This window comes from Triturus cristatus, chromosome 10 (genome assembly GCF_964204655.1).
Source record: "Triturus cristatus chromosome 10, aTriCri1.1, whole genome shotgun sequence".
Lineage (NCBI taxonomy): Eukaryota > Metazoa > Chordata > Amphibia > Caudata > Salamandridae > Triturus > Triturus cristatus.
The window spans coordinates 29,301,880-29,318,907 of NC_140593.1; the positions used below are offsets into that span (position 1 = coordinate 29,301,880).

Sequence of the window (17,028 nt, forward strand, 5' to 3'; positions counted from 1 at the left end):
CTTGATTCTGCCTAGTCACGCAGCATCAGCTTTCTCGGGGCTTGAGCTTACGTGTCCTTAACAAGGTGATTCTGCCGGGGTCATCGCTCGTCCATTGACTATGTGAGGGCAAGAAACAAAATGGATGCCGTATCTAAAATGGATGTCATGATTAGCAACAGAAATGCCCTATTTCTCAGTGAATTCATGCTCGTTGCGCAGCGAAAACACTGTCATGCATATAATGCATCATTTGCGGTTCATTGGTACCAAAATCTTGTCAGTACTATGATACCGAATACACGGGTTCGGATCGCTACAGAACCTCAAAACCCTCAAATCAATTCAATGATCCCCTCCCCCCTACTTCTTTACAGAAGTGATAAGAACATTATTTCCGCTCCGGTCCAAGATCATCAATGCTTTGTTTCTCCTAGGGGAGTTCTCGGATTGCCTGAAGGCCAGCCTAGTTCTCCCTATTCTATAAAAAAACACAGCTGACACTGAAGACCTTAATAAATATCGACCAAATACAAACATCCCTACCCTGGCAAAACTCCTCGACAAGAACAACTGCGCAATCACATTGACCAATTCCTACTCCTCGACCAATTCCAGTCGGGCTTCCGGAGAGCTGAAAACACGCGACATAAACGCCCTTCTCAAGAAACCCAAGGCAGACCCAAACGACCTCAAGAACTTCCAACCCATCTCCCTGCTCCCATTGCTGGTGAAAGTCATCGAGAAGACGGCCAACAGACAATCGACACACTTCCTGGAGGAGAACAACGTTCTGGACCCCTCCCAATCCGGCTTCCACAGCAATCACAGCACCGAAACTGCCCTCATCGCCACCACTGACAACATCAGGACCATACTAGACAACAGCAAAACCGCGGAACTAATCCTCCTGGACCTCTTGGCCAACTTCGACACCATCTACCACCACACCCTGCACACACGCCTCCAGGACACAGGGATCCGAGACAAAGCCCTGTACTGGATGACCTCCTTCCTCATCGGCAGAATCCAGAGAGTCCGCCTTACCCCTTTCAGATCAGAAGCCACCACGATCACCTGCGGCATACCCCAAGGATCATCCCCCAGTCCGACCTTTTTCAACATCTACATGGCACCGCTCGCCCATGTCGCCCGACTACATGACCTCAACATCATCTCCTACGCTAACGACACCCAGCTGACCCTCTCCCTCACCAAGGATCCCCACACCACCAAAACCAACCTCCACGAAAGAATCAAGGCTGTCGCCGACTGGATGAGGAACAGCCGACTGAAGCTGATCTCGGACAAGATGGAGGTCCTCATCTTTGAATCCACCCCCTCTGCCTGGGACGACTCCTGGTGGCCGACTTCACTAGGAAAACCCCCAACACCCACCAACCATGCACACAAGCTAGGAGTCACCCTCGACTCTATCCTCTCCATGACGAAGCAGGTCAATGCCATCTCCCCCTCCTTCTTCAACCCCCTCCGCATATTTCGCAGGATCTTCAAGTGGATCCCCACTGAAACAAGAAGGACGGTCACCCAGGTTCTCATCAGCAGTAGACTGGACTACGGAAACGCACTCTACGTAGGAGCCCCGGCCAAACTCCTGAAACGGCATCAACGCATCCAGAACGCCTCCGCACGACTCTTCCTCGACATCCCTCGCCGCAGCCACATCACACCCCACCTGAAAGACCTACACTGGCTCCCGGTCAACAAGAGGATAACCTTCATACTCCTCACCCACGCACAAAGGCACTCCACAACATCGGACCAATGTACCTCAACAGCCGACTCAGCCTCTACACCCCCACCCGCCAGCTCCGCAGACCGTACCCTCGCCACCATCCCTCGCATCCGAGGAGTGACCGCAGGTGGCAGATCATTCTCCCACCTCGCCGCCAAGACATGGAACAACCTCCCCATCCACCTGCGTCAGACCAAAGACCTTCTGACCTTCAGAGGACTTCTCATGACCTGGGTCTTCGAACAGTAGGAGCTTCCCCCATCCCTCCCAGCGCCTTGAGACCCTCGCGGGTATGTGGTGCGCTTTACAAATGCCGTGATTGATTGATTGATTGAATGTTAGCCCTCACTTTATCAGAAAACCTGTAGATTTATGTTTTCACACGTGGGCTATCTCAAGTGTCAATATCATGGGTGCACCATGCAGTGAGCATTGGGGTAAGTGAGAAGAGAGAGGCAAACTGCCCCAAGAACTGGAGGCAGTCTCTCTGTTTATCTAGGGCCAGTGTAGGGCAGAGTCTAACATGGTCCACTGACCCATCCGGCTCTTTGGAAGATAGGAGGTCGGGAAAGTCTCACTTTCCTCTTTCACCCCCTCATCAGTTACCAAGAGCATGTTAACCTGAGACCTCTCGGAGTGGCACTTGAGGCGAATACCATGCAGGCCACTCAAAGGGTTCCTAGGAGTTTGGAGGTCCACCAGGTAGGTGACATCGCTCTTAGGAGGCTCTTTCACAGGATGACCGTACAGAAGTGAAAAGTGAGTAAAACCAACCCCTTTTTGCAGTACCTCCATGTATGCAAACAAAAGGCACAGCAGGAGGATGTCCCACTTATGCCTCATGGTGTCTGATAGACCCATAATCATTCCTTTCAGGGTTTGGTTGAACATCTCAACCAACCCTTTGGTTTGAGGGTGCTAAGGAGTGGGGACCTACAACATGAAGTTGGTACCCCCAAACAGATACCACCTCCTTAGGGAAACCCACAGGGGTAAAGATCCCCAATAGTGCACCGGCCAAGACAGATGCAGTCACCATCCTCAGGGGAAAAGCTTCCAGGTACCAGGTGACATGCTCCACCAAGATCAGAATGAATTTGTTGTCCATGACTGTCTTTGGGTCCAGAAGTGCAGTGATGTTGATTCCCACCCTGTCAAAGGGGATGCTAAAAGCATGAAAATGTTGTCAGGCCTTGCACTTACCCCCTGGTCTTGCCACTTGCCTGCCAGGTAGGACAGAACCATCAGTATATATCTGAGGCCTTCCTCATTTGAGGCCAATTTAAGTGGGTGATAAGACTGTCAAAGGTCTTGTCTTGCCCCAAATGACCTGACAGTGTCACATCATGAGCTAGACTTAGTAGGAAAGTCCTGTAATACTAGGAGGCTACCAACGCACATGTTTCACCAGGCTCACAAACTTTAGGCTCACTTTGCAGGAGACCATTCTCCCAGTAAATCAGGTGCTTGCAAGGCCTGGGTGGTGAACTCCGCTCAGTTTGGGGAGTTTGCAGAGTTTTCCGCACTCAGCGCTCCGTGGAGCTCACGGTGTGCAGAATACTCCGCTCCATGTAGAGCAGTGGAGTTTTATCCCCGCTTGCCAATAGTAAATTGGCGAGCTGCCACTCAGGTTGAATTACTACTTAAGTGTCAGGAAAATCAGTGTGAACGGCAGTTCACACTACACTTGCAGAACTCAGAGTTTTATGTCACTTTGTGAAGTTTCGCGTAGCGGAACTCATTGAACTCTACCCAGGCCTAGTGCTTGCCAGAGGTGTCACCAGCTACCTGGGTATTAGCCTGCTACCACAGACCCTCAGGAGAAGGGGATTTCATTTGCGCCCTGCAAAACTCCTCCCTGGTGGGACCTCCTTTTTGCTGCCAATTGGTCATCTCAAGCAGGTTCCCCAGTTCTTCCCTTGTAGGTACTGTGGCTTCCCCCTCAGGTTTTAGCATCCACCTGAGCCATGGGAATTTTAGCAGTGGGGTTCCTGTGCCCCATTATCTCTTACTTTTTGGCAGGTGCCTGGTCAGTTATTCCAGGCTTGCGGGCCTTTTGACCACCCTCTCGGGCTGCCATGGACTGTGTGGTCAGACACACCCACTCATTCAACCCTAACAGCTTGACATGGAAGCTAGACCTCCTTCCAGGCATTATGCTTCAGGTGAAGAATGAATATGGAATCAACCTAGATCTGTGACTGGGGTGACTGGGGTGAGTGTCTGGAAAGGTTCAGTGCTCTATCCATCATTTCCTTGTGTTTTCTTTGTCCGTTCTAAGTTGACAGGGTATGCCCAGACATGGGTCCCTTGCCCACTTTGCCACTGGATTCAAGCTAGCCTGGCTGACGAGGGGTCTTACAAAATTGGTCCCACAATGCTTGTTTCTAGTCCAGGGAATACCTGGCTTGGCATTTCAGGCTGGACTGTTCCCATGAGGAACAGGGTCAAGACTGATTTGCATATGGCTGAGTCTAAACTGGGGTGGCAAAGTGACCTAAAGAACGGTGATGGATTCTACCCAGATCTATGACTGGGGGTGAGTGTCTAAAAAGTTTCAGTGCTACGTCCATCATCTCCTTGTGTTTTCTTTTGTTCGCCCTAATTTGGCAGGGTATGCCCATCATGGGTCCCTTGCTCACCTTGCCACTGGATTCAAGCTAGCCTGGCTGGTGAGGGTTGTTAACTTAAACCCGGTCCCAGGATTCTTGTTTCCAGTCCAGGGAATACCTGGCTTGGCAGTTTTGGCTGTACTGTTCCCATGAGGAACAGAGTCAAGACTGATTTGCATATGGCTGGGTCTCACCTGGGGCAGCAAAATGATCCAAAGAACGATGATGGATTCAACCCGATCTGTGACTGAGGGTGAGTGGCTAAAATGTCTCAACTCTCTGCCCATCATCTCCTTGTGTTTGCTCAGGTCATTACCCAGCAGACAATCCACAGGTCTAGACAGACTGATAGCTATCTTAAGCAGACTTGAGAGCCCCCCATTTAAATGGAACTAGAGCCTCTGGATGGTGGCTCTCACGGTTGTCAGCTGAAATCACTTGAACAAATTAGGAACCACCTGCTCTGAACAGTTGTCATGCTGGCTTCTGTGTCTCACAGAGCCTCCACCCTCTGCCCATTAGTGGTGACCCACTGACTATACTAGGAAACAGCGCTTCCAACGCTGTCTCCACAATGTGCTACCTTTACAACACGGTTGTTACAATGACCGAGTTGTTACCATGCGTACATTATATCTCAAGTTGTTCAAACCACTTGCTGTAGGGAGTGCGCTGGTGTTGGATTTACAACCTAACACCTTCCCTGCTGTTGCACAAACTGAAGTAGGAATAGTAAATAATACTATTCCTAAGCCCAGCGCACCCCCTACAGCAAGTCATTGTAACGACTTGTATGTAATGGTATGCGTGGTAACAACGCAGTCATTTTAACAACCGCGGTGTAAAGACATGCAATGTATTTGCATGCATTGTAAAGAGACATATTCATTATACTTTCTAGTATTGTCAGGCATGTAGGTCTTTCTGTTACCCAGGGACACTAGGGTAACCTCTGCACTATCACCCAGACTATCGGGGACCATCTCCTCCACAAGCTAAACACTAATCAACTCCAGTGACTGCCCACCATTGGGCGGCTTGCCCGCTTGGGACACTTGACATTTCCCTTGAACTACCCTTCCTGCTGACACTCAAAGCACTTCAAGGGTTCCTTCCCTCAGACTTACTATTGGGGAAGCACTTCTTCTTTTAAGTAAGGAAATGAGAACTCTGACAAACATAACTTGTTTGTGGCCCTTTAGTGAACTCCTTGTTTTTGTGTTTGTCCTCCCCCTCCTTCTGGTGAGGACCCTGCCCCCCCTTGCAGTGATCCCCTCAGATACCTTCTTATAGACCCTGTTTCTCTCCCATCACTATGCCTCCTTAGCAAGCTCTGTCGGGTCAGTGAGTTTACCATCCACAAGGTGTTCGCACAGATCTGGGAAACAATGGCTGAACAGATGCGCTTGTGCAATCACATTGTACAACACCTGTTTAACCTTCACATCACTGTCCTTCACCCAAATATCCAGTGCCTTGAAAAGGGAATCCACACAATCCTCCTAGGTCTGTTGTGAACGGTTCGAACTGTCCCTTAATTTCTGTCTGTACTTTTTGTGAGGCCAGGACAAACTTCTTGATTAGGGTATCCTTCATGATGGGAAAACTCATCCTCTCACCCCTCTAGGGCCAGAAGGGTGACCCTCCCCTGACCAGGAAAGAACCTCCAGACACTAGCTCCCCAATTATTCCCAGGGGCCGTGTGCATCTGCAGAGTAATCTCATAGCCCTCAAATCATCTATCTATGTTGCCTCCCACCACAAAATCAGAAACAATATCCTTGGGAATGTGGACCCTTCTCTAAGTAGACACTACAGTATTGGAGCCACAACTGGACTTTAGTCGCTTAGCTTTGAAGTCCAGTTCCTTTAGGCTCCTCTCATGAGTCAATCACTCTAGTATAAGCTTCTCCTCCATGGCCAGTTTGTGCTGCTCCATTGCCAACTTTTTCATTTTCTCGTCCTCCTCCATAGCCAATTGCATTTGCGTTTCCTCTAAATTGAGCTTTGCTTACTCCAACCTGAAATTTTTCTCCTCACTCTGTCTTCCAGATCCTCTGGGGTCAGGCCTTTAATATATACACTACCCCCTGCTCTGTGGGAACCTCCACTCCATTGACTCCCTGCCCCACAGGCAGATCCAGATTCACCAGTGAATATATGATGTTATAACACATGCAATTACAACACATGCTTTACATCACAACTACTGTTACATTTCATGATTTTACAACACATGCCATTACAACACATTTTTTAAATCTACCATTACAACTCATTCCATTACAATGCACACCATTGCAACACATACCATCACAATGCATAATACTTTTAGGCAACAGTAGGGTACGTGTTGGATAGTGTAGGGGTCAAAATTACTATTCCGACTCCAGTGAGTGCAACAGTAGGGTAGGTGTGGGATAGTGTAGGGGTAAAAAATACTATTTCCACTCCAGTGAGTGCAACAGTAGGGAAAGTGTTGGATAGTGTGACGGTAAAAATTACTATGCCCATGTACCCCGAAATCAATACCACCCTAATACTAAAATCTCCATTACTTACCTTATAATGCGTTGTAATGGTATATGTAGTAATGGTATGCATTGTAATGGCATGCATTGTAGTGACATGCGTTGTAATGGCATGCATTTTAATGGCATGCGATGTAAAGGCATTTGTGTTGTAACAGTTTCGTTGTAAAGGTAGGTTGTTGTTGTAATGACTGCGTTGTAATGGATGTTTCCCTTCACCAGTGAATCCAGCTCTATGTCATAATCCTCTGTAACCACATCCTCTTCCTCTGGGGTCACAGAGAAATCCTGGGCCCTCTAAACAAGCCCTCATTGACCTTTCTAGCTCCACCTTCTTGGTGAAGCCCCTCATGGAAACCCTAAACTACTTGCAGAAGGTTTTGAGCTGGGGGGCAGTCTAACTCTCCAACTGGGCCATCTCACACTCCATGATTGCAGGTGCAGATACAGGAACTCGAGTTGGAGACATTATTTTAGGGAAAAAATGCCAATCAGTGAGATTTGAAAAATTAAAAATCAGAAAGAGTAGGGAAAAATTACCAATGATGATCAGAGACTATTGATTCAGATGGTAGTGCGGGACAAATTACTGTAAGAAACTGCATAAAAAGAAGTCCTATCCTCACCGCTGAACATCAATGTTGTAAATTGAATTTCTGGTGGGTAGAAGTATGCAACCTGTCCAAGCAGGTAACACAATCCTAGTCAGGGTAAGTCAGATACACACCCTAAATTAACCTGTGTACACCCCCTGATAGCTTGACACACCCTAAATTAACCTGTGTACACCCCCTGATAGCTTGCCACAGAACATTCAAGCTTAACTTAAGAGGCAATGTGTAAAGTATTTCTGCAACATATCAAACAGTAAAACAGTGTAAGGCCCATAAAAAAAATCCACAGCAGTTTTATAAACATAGAGCTTAATTTGATGAACAAAACAAGACCAAAACAACAAAAATCCAATAAGTGGAACTAAATTTATGAATTTTTTAAAAATATCTTGATTTATAGTACTTAGAGTCATAAAGCGCCAACCGGGGCTGTCTGGTCGCATTGATCCAGGTCAAATCTGAAAACTCAAGCAGACCGCAATGGAGCGCAGGTCAGATACAGGAGCCAATCAGAGCCCTTGCAAACACTACCTTCACGGAGAAAGCGTCAATGTCAAGGAGCAGCTGTGAGGAGTGGTCAGAAGCAATATATTGGTATCAATCCAAAGGATTGTAGGAGATGTGTCAGTTCTGAGTTGCACAGTTTGGGGATGCATCGGTGTCGAACCCCGGGCCATGAAGGTAATGCCTTGTTGTCAAGCTATGCTTTCAGCATTGTAGAGTTCTTGAAGCAGAGATGCGTTAAAGGCAAATTCTTCTGTTCCAACCGGCGCAAAGCAGATGGCACTTGGATACTTGCATAAATATCTAGCAGGTAGCAGGGCAGGCACAGAACTTCCAGCAAGCAAGAGGGCAGGCACAGAAGAAAAGGAGAATTTGAAGTGCACAAGGTCCCTGTCCTTCTTGCTCTGGCTTCAGACTTACTATAGTAGGGCATGCCATTATTTGTGTGTGGACTATTCAGATGCAAGTGTCAGCTCCTCCCTCCATTCTAGATCAGAAAGACCCATCTACCTGATGAAGGGCCAAACGAATGTGAATGACACACCTCAGCTCCCTTTGTGTGTGATTGTCTAGACGGAATGTACAAATCCCAATTGTCACCCACCCTGACATGTATTTAGAGACAGGCAGAGGCACAGAATGGTTAAAGTATAAAAATGGCAACCTTCTAAAAGTAGCACTTTCAGACTAACAAGTTAAATTCCAACTTTATCATAAGTTGTGATTTTAAATTGTCGGTCCAAAGAAACCAAACGCAAAATATCCATCTTGTTCAAATTGGAAACTACACTTATAAGATGTAATGAGGTAATCGCTAATCGCAATGGTAACCTAAGGAAAAGAAAGGCCTTGCAGAAAATGTTAAAAAAATGTAATCGTTTTTCACAACCAGGACATATAAAACTTAGAAGTATATATATCTTAGTTTTTTAAATACACTACACCCTGCCCATGTGGCTGTTTAGGGCCACCCTTAGGGGGGACTTATATGTATCAAAAAAGAAGGTTTAGGCCTGGAATGTGGATTATCTTGCCAGGTCAACATGGCAGTTTAAACTGCACTCCCCGGCTCTGCAACAACAGGCCTTACACATGCTTAAAGGACTACTGAAGTGATTGGTACTATCGGTGCTGCAGGCTCACTAGTAGCATTTAGTTTTCAGACTCAGGGCAAATGTAGTGCACTTTACCAGGGATTTATAAGTAGATTAAATTTGCCAATTGTGGATAAGCCAATGTTACCTTGTTTTAGGAAAACAGCACAAGCAATTTAGCACTAGTCAACAGTGTTAAAGTGCCCAGAATCCTAAAGCCAGCAAAAATGAAGTCAGCAAAACAGGAGGTCAGAAAGCAAAAAAGTCAAGGGAACCCATCGCAAGGGTGCCAGATCAAACAAGTATTTAAACAGAATGATACCAAAACTAATGGTGTTACTTCTGTTTTGCATATGATATTGATATTAGCAAACACCAAATGCAGAGTATGACCAGTCCTATGTGTAGGACCCTGTATGTGTTTATTAAGCCCTATTGTTTCCATAAAATCTAATCAAATCAGATGTTTGTTAAGCGCGGCTACTCACCCGTAAGGGTCTCAAGGTGCTGGGGGATTGTGGGGGTGTTCACAGGTTCCAGTCCATCAAGGAGGGGGTCTGTCGAAGAGCCAGGTTTTGAAGTTTCTTGTGAAGATGGGGAGCGATGTTATCTGTCTGAGGAGGAGCGGAAGGTCGTTCCAAGCTCTGGCCGCATGGAAGGAGAATGAGAGACCTCTGATCTGGTCTTTTTGGTGCGGGGGACCACGGCATAGGAGACTGGGCTGATCATAGGGTCATTTGGGGTGTGTGGAATTTGAGTCAGGTATTCAGGTATGCTGGTCCGGTGTCGTGGAGGGCCTTGTGAGCGTGGGTTAGCATCTTGAAGGTGACTCTAGCTTCGATGGGGAGTCAGTGGAGTGTGCGCAGGTGCTGGGAGATGTGGCAGTGTCTTGGCAGGTTGAGGACCAGTCTTGCGGCCGCGTTTTGAATGTTCTGTAGCTTGCGGTGAGGTTTTTGTTTATTCCGGCAGAGAGTGCATTGCCATAGTCGACCAGGGCGTGAGTGACGGTCTTTCTGTGTTCGACGGGGGCTCCATTTGAAGGTCTTACGTAGGAGGCGGAGGGTGTGGAAGCAGGAGGACGAGACAGAGTTGATCTGGTGATCTATTTTGAGCTCTGAGTCCAGGATGATTCCCAGGTTGCGTGCATGGTCTGTGGGGGTGGGCGGGCTTCCAAGGGCAGGGGGCCACCAGGTGTCATTCCAGGCATCTGGGTTTGGGCCCATGATGAGTGCTTCCGTTCTGTTGGTGTTTAGTTGTAGGCACCTTTTTTTCATCCATTTGGCGACGGCTTCCATGCCTTCTCGAAAGTTGTGTCTGGCGGTGTTGGGTTTGTTGGATAGGAAGAGGATGAGTTGGGTTTCGTCTGCGTATGTCACAATGTTGAGTCCGTAGGTTCTGATGATGGGGGCGAGCGGAGCCATGTAGACATTGATGTATACCACAGAGGTAAGTAATTCAGCTGCTTTTTTGTCATCCCTGTTGTGAACTCTGAAGTTAAAGTTTTCAAGCCCGATCAAATTGGAGTGTGTGATAAGTAGTGGGCTGAGAAAGTTCACTAAGTTGTGATCAAAATTAGAATCAGGTTAGCATGATATCACTAGGATATGTTTATCTAAGCTAAGCTTAGCTGCCGGTCACAACTCTATACACATGTGAGGAGACTCAGAATGGACTTATCAAGGTCCGATTGATTTTATTAGCAACAAAAAGATTGAAGTGGTCCTTGTATCTGTGGGCTACGCACGGTAAAGGATCAAGCAGTTTGCAAGCAGATAAACGTCTTATTACGGAGGCCAATATATACAAAGCAGGTTCGAGAAAAATCGGACCTGACTACTTTTGAATTAGAGCCTTGATAAAGCCCAGGGGGAGAAACGTGCATCGGCTGCTGTTGTTCTGCGTATTTTGAAAAGTGGAAATAAAAATGAACGGAAATACCTGATTCAAGATTGTGCCTGGCTCTCAATTGAAAGGTTATTTGATTATTGGCATAACTGAAATGTTTTGTGTGGGAATTTTTTTTTTCTTTTTCTCTATTCTCCTTTGACTTCTGTGTTGGATTAGAGATATAATGATCGGGTGTGCTCTGGTGTATTGTGGTTCAATATTTTTCTAGGAGTGTGTTTCTAGGAAAGATATACCCTGGTGGGTGGGTATAGTTACATCATATGAGCACCTCAAACAATTACTGTTGAATTGAATTATTTAGACTTAGTTCCATCAATAGAAGTGCAGATCATCAAGCAAACCCACAAAGCTCTGGAAATAAATTACCTTTATAGCATGTCTGAAGATCGCCACTGTCCCACCTCCTAAACTTCCCTTACTGGGTATCTGTATCCAATATCCCTTGGGGCAAGACTTCCCAAATTCTGGATTTATGTCCGATGAGGCCATTGTTTCCATAATGATTTGAATATCTGTTCCTGTGTCCTTAAGTAGGAATTTAACTTCTAAGGTGTCTTTATGGATGGATTTAGTCTTAGTGAGTCCACAATGGAAGACTCCCTTCCCTTAATATATATTGGTGCTATCTATATTTTAGGTTCTGTGGAAATGATCTCATTGGTGGTTTGCCCCCCTGGATCGTGGCATTGTAAATAAGAAAAAGGGGGCCTCAAGGCAAGAAGCTCTTGTGTACCTTCTCCACTTTACCTAAGTGCTAAGGTCATGGAGAGCTCTATGTTCTGAGGGAAAACCAGCATAGGGGCGGACACTGTGTGCGGTTGATGTGCCAACACGTGAGGACAGATCTTCCTTTATGGCACGCCCACTGGGTGCCCTTACATATGTGCCCATATAATCTCCCAATTCATAGGGTGGGATATGCAGTGTGCAAAATAAACTATACCTACCAAGATTGTATCTAGTGGGAGTGCTTCTGGTGGGGGGTAAAATAGGTTGCCCTGTCGCAAAGGCCTCACTTCAGTCAAATGTGCAAAAGCGCGATCAAGCAACAGCGCAACAGTCTATCAGCAGCTGGTTATTCTAAACAGGAATTGATTTTTAAATGAAAGTGGACTTGTTCTGGCTTGTAATTTCCAAGTGCAGATTTTTAGTGCAGAGCGTAAGAATTCCAGCAATTCACTTAGCAGGGAATTTTAAGGCTGTTCCATTAAAACAACTAAAAACAGCATACATCACAATCAAACAAAAATGTTAAAAGGAAACGAAACATAATGTGGATTAGTTTCTGCAGGGCGTCCACAGCCCATCTCCCATTAAATAGGATGGGACGTGCAGTGTGCAAAATAAACTAGAACTCCTACCAAGATGCCATCTAGCGGGAGTGCTTCTGAAGGGGGGGTAGAAACTCATAGGTTGAGTCCATATAGATTAAAGCAAAGGGTATGAACATATTTGATCCATTTAACTGTGAAGAGGTAGCAGACTTCCTGGAATGAGAAAGCACTTTGGAACTGAAGGGATGTGTTACAGTTAAGCAAACTACAGCACTTCTGTGAAAAACATCTTGAAACACCCATAGCTTTGTAAAGTGTCCAATAGCTCAAGTCCATATCTTTGTGAGGTCAGCTATGGTACCATGGATCCAGTCTTCAATGACAGAAATCAGTTCTCATCCTTTTACCGCACTGTCCCGAATGAGATCCAGATCCACAAGCCACGCACCATCGGCAGTAATGTGTGTTCATGGAGGTTGTTGCAATATGTCTAATAGCTAATATTATGTCTTCCTCAGGTCAGCTATGGTGCCATGGATCCAATGTTCAGTGACAGACATCGCTTCCCATCCTTTTACCGCACTGTCCCCAATGAGATACACGAGGCACGCGCCATCTCCCGGCTGCTCCAGCACTTTGGCTGGACCTGGGTTGGGATCCTTATTTCAGATGATGAGAGCGGAAGGAGGGCTGGTGAGGAGCTGGAGAGAGAGATCACCAGGAGTGGAGGCTGTGTGGCCTTCCTACAAAGAGTCGGCAAGTCCTGGGACATTGAGCAGGATCAGATTTCTAAAACAATCCGTGTTTCTTCTGTCAATGTTTTGATAGTTCACTGTTCATTTGCTTACATGAATTCAGGCCTCCTAGACCACTTGCAAGGTCTGCCTACTATAGTTTGGATCACTTCTGCAGTCACATCACATCTGAAAGATTTTATAAATTTCTCCGGAATGAATATTTTCAGTGGTGCACTGGAATTTTCTATTCCTAAGGGACAGATTCCTGGACTGACAGATTTCTTGTACAGTGTGAACCCTTTAAATTTCTCAGACAATAACATGTTTGTGTGGCTTTGGGTGCTAGAATTCTATTGTTCTCCTGATTTACTGGATAGGACTTTTGCCTATGAATCCTACTTCCCTCATTGTACAGGGAAGGAGACAATGAGAGATGTGGACCCCTTTATGTACGATGCTTATAATTTCTACATCACTTACAGTGTTTACACTGCGGTCTACGCAGCTGCTCATGCCTTACACAACATGATCTCATCCAAGGCGCACTCACGACATCCCTCAGAGAGTGAAAGTTTAGAGAAGAACTTCCAACCATGGCAGGTAGGAGAGTCACTTTCTAATTCTAAATATATATGTCAATCAAATATAATATGACACACATAGTGCACATTTAATGTCATTCCCCAAGAGATAAACACATTTTCCAAATTAGGCATTTTGTACAGTGTTGTTTGTCAGTATGAAGTCACTTCTGAGCCCCTGTCCCAACTATTACAGATAAGTTTATAATTTAAAGACAGTTTGCAGCTATTCATCAAGACTTTGATGCAAACAAGTCCAAAGGCTTGATTTGGGATTGTGTTTTTAAATAGTAGTAAAGTAATGAATGCAAGTGCTTTGAGCTACTTTGCGCCTCTTTGTTCGAATGAGGCAGCCCACCAATCCATGGATTTTGATGCAAATCACAATTTTTTTTAGAAAAATAAACAAACCTTTTAACCCAAAATGCATGCCTGCTCGAAGAAGGAATAAAGATTAGGGAAACTTTTCTTTTCATAGATCTCTTTCAACTTTGCACGTGTGATGAACTGTACAAATAGAAACTTCAAAAAGTGTTCAAATTGGCAAAAGCACAGTGTTTTTTACAGGAAGAGTCTCCTTCCAATAAACACTATGCTTAACATTAAGTACACACCCTCACTAGTGCAAGAGTGTTTATATTGGCACAAGGCATCCTAAATTGTGGTACCACATGGGAAGAGAGGAACAGCACCAATCTGTGTGCATTTGGTACAGTTCTGCCCCCTACATTTAGCACAATGCAATGTTGGTTGCTAAGAATACGCCTATAACATTCTATTCCTCAATATTGTTTATATTCTTTATATTATTTTAATAATGTTGATAATTTAGAGTCTTCTTTGGAACAGGAGAAGGGCATTGGTGCAAGCTCAACTCAGACAAGACTTAGGTTGTCATCTTCAGGAACAAGCCATCCCGTGGAGTTACACTTGGCAGTCCACCAAACTCAGCCCTACACCCACCCCCTCCAACCACTCATCCAACCTCTGAATCATCCTAGACACCCAGCTAACCATAAGGCAACACATCACCCAACACCGTCCCCTCCGCTTGTTAACACGCCCTCTGATGGATACCTGTCTCAACCAGGAAGATGGTAATCAAGGCCCTCATCACTAGGCCTGGGCTAAAATTCCATTCCACTCGCGGAAATTGCGATAATTTGACAATGCACTCTACACTGGAACCACCAAACAGCTCCTAAACCACCTACAGACAGGCCAGAACTTGCCAGCATCACCCCCACCTCAGCACCCTCCGCAGGCTGCCCATCCAGAAAAGATGCATCTTCAAACTCTTCACACACATCTACAGCGCCCACCTCAAGTCCAGACCCTCATACATCAAAAACAGCCTGACATGCCACAAACCGACCATAGAGCTCTGATCCTCCTCTCTCGCCTTGGCCCACATACCCCACATCCGTTGGAGATGCTGCGGTTGCTACTCCTTCTCCTATCTCACCACAAAGTCCCTGAACAGCCTCCCACTCCACCTGCAAGCCTCCTCAACTTTGGAGGACTTCAGGAAAAAGCTCAAGACCTGGCTCTTCAAATGCCACCACACTCCAACCAAGGCTCACAGAACCCCAGTGCCTGGAGACCCCCCAGGGTAACAAGACACGCTCTACAAGACCCTCTGATTGATTTTTCGATTGATTGATTGATTGAGGCTCCTGACTCCTAATATGCTTCTGCATGTGGAGAAGTGTGGCTCAATGGTTAGAGCGGCAGACCCTGATGCAGAGGTCTGGCCCGGACCAGGGTTCAATTCCCACCTCAGCGGGTCTTGGGCTCAATTTCCCCGGATCTGATAATTCTCGCCTCGGTGCCTATTCTAATCATGAGTCCCACTCTGCAACTCTGGGCAATAGCTTGCTTAATCTCCACAACGGCCCCAACAGCGCTAGGATGCCTGGCTTTACCTTGGGGGTGCCCTGGAGTGGGCACTTCACAGGAAAGGCCAGGAAGGGTTCCACAGCGGTATGTGCACAGCGCCTGAGAGACCCTTTCGGGGGTGTGCGGAGCGCTATATAAATGCACTATATTTACATTTACATTGCTGGATGAAATGTGACGTTGTGAGCTGTAGATTTGTTTAAAGAAGGAGTAAGATGCTGACCTTGGCAGGTATCCCAGGCCTTTGTTCTAGTAGATAATATAATAAAATATATTATTTTCTGAAATAGATATTTATTCTGCCAATGATTGGCTTTCAAAGCTTCTTTCTTGTGATCTTGGTCCTGAAGGTTCAGGCATTCTAGGAACTTGATTTACACAGTTCTGAGGTTGGTCAATGAGCAGTTTAAATAGACACAGGAGAAAAAACGTTTTCCGAAACATGGATCCTTGCATGTTGACATCTGAGAACACAATGTTGATGTGAGGATGACATGAGCTACAAAGCAGCAATCTGCTTTGTAAGTGCTTCCTAAGCTCTTATCTTTCTGTGACGTCGCAGGTGGAATTCCCATTTAAACATGTGCTATAGATTATATAGAAATAGCCAAACTCACTCATCTATTCACTGCAGTGGACAGCTAAAGGGAGCTTGAGGTTAGCTGAGATGTTGCCTCCACATCCCTAGTGGAGTACCATCTGCCTGATTTGTCAATCCTGCCCACCTACCTGGCTGGTATCTCTAAGCCTACAGTAGAGGGAGCCCATCAGCAGCTTCTTTGTAGGCTCAGTGAATTATTAAACAGGTGCTATCTTGTTTCGGATCCTGCTCAGCATGGCAGTCTATATTAGATAAACAACCCAAAAGTGGGAGTTTGAGTAAAACAAACAATCAACGACTCTAATACAGAGTGAGAATTCTTCCTGCACTTTGGGGTTAGTTGATGGATTTCCTACCTGGGATCATCATGCTTCCCATGGAAACCAGAGGAAAGGAAATCTAATGCTTATAGACTCAACCTAATGAACGGTTCAAGCACATATATGAAAAGTCTAGAGGAGCCAGCTGAAGCTCCTCTAGTAGAAACTCAGATGTTCGCTCACCCCTATTCATGGTACCGAAACAGTGAACTTGACAGATGGGTGAACTGGCAACCTATGGCTATTCATTTGCTTCTCCAAACTTTAAATGGCACCCCTAGCTCACAAATATACTCATCAACGTGTTAGCTCACTCACCAGGCTACTCATTTTACTACCTTCTACCCTTCCACACTGATTCACTCACTCTCATCTTCTCAATCATCTGATCACTCACTCACTTTCTACTCACTGACTCACTTTGCTCACTTGATTTGATACCCACAATATGTCTAGAAATGAACCCTTCAGTGGGATCAAATCAACTTATACTATGCGTGCAGCATTTGAAACTTTGGATGTCTAAAGCAGAGGAGACTTTCAAGCTATATTTCATCAGCATACTAGGAATCTTGATGTTATCTGTGAGAACAGTGCCAAGCTGTTCCACGTAACATT

The 17,028-nt window shown here is 45.8% G+C and overlaps 1 protein-coding gene across 1 annotated transcript in view; it reads left to right on the plus strand.

Moving 5' to 3' along the window:
- The window catches only part of LOC146788754 (vomeronasal type-2 receptor 26-like), a 789,631-nt gene that overhangs the window by 433,145 nt on the left and 339,458 nt on the right, over positions 1-17,028 (plus strand). The window contains exon 3 of the mRNA XM_085630963.1: positions 12,770-13,609. Coding sequence (XP_085487089.1) covers positions 12,770-13,609 — 840 coding nt within the window. The remainder of the gene's footprint in view (positions 1-12,769; positions 13,610-17,028) is intronic.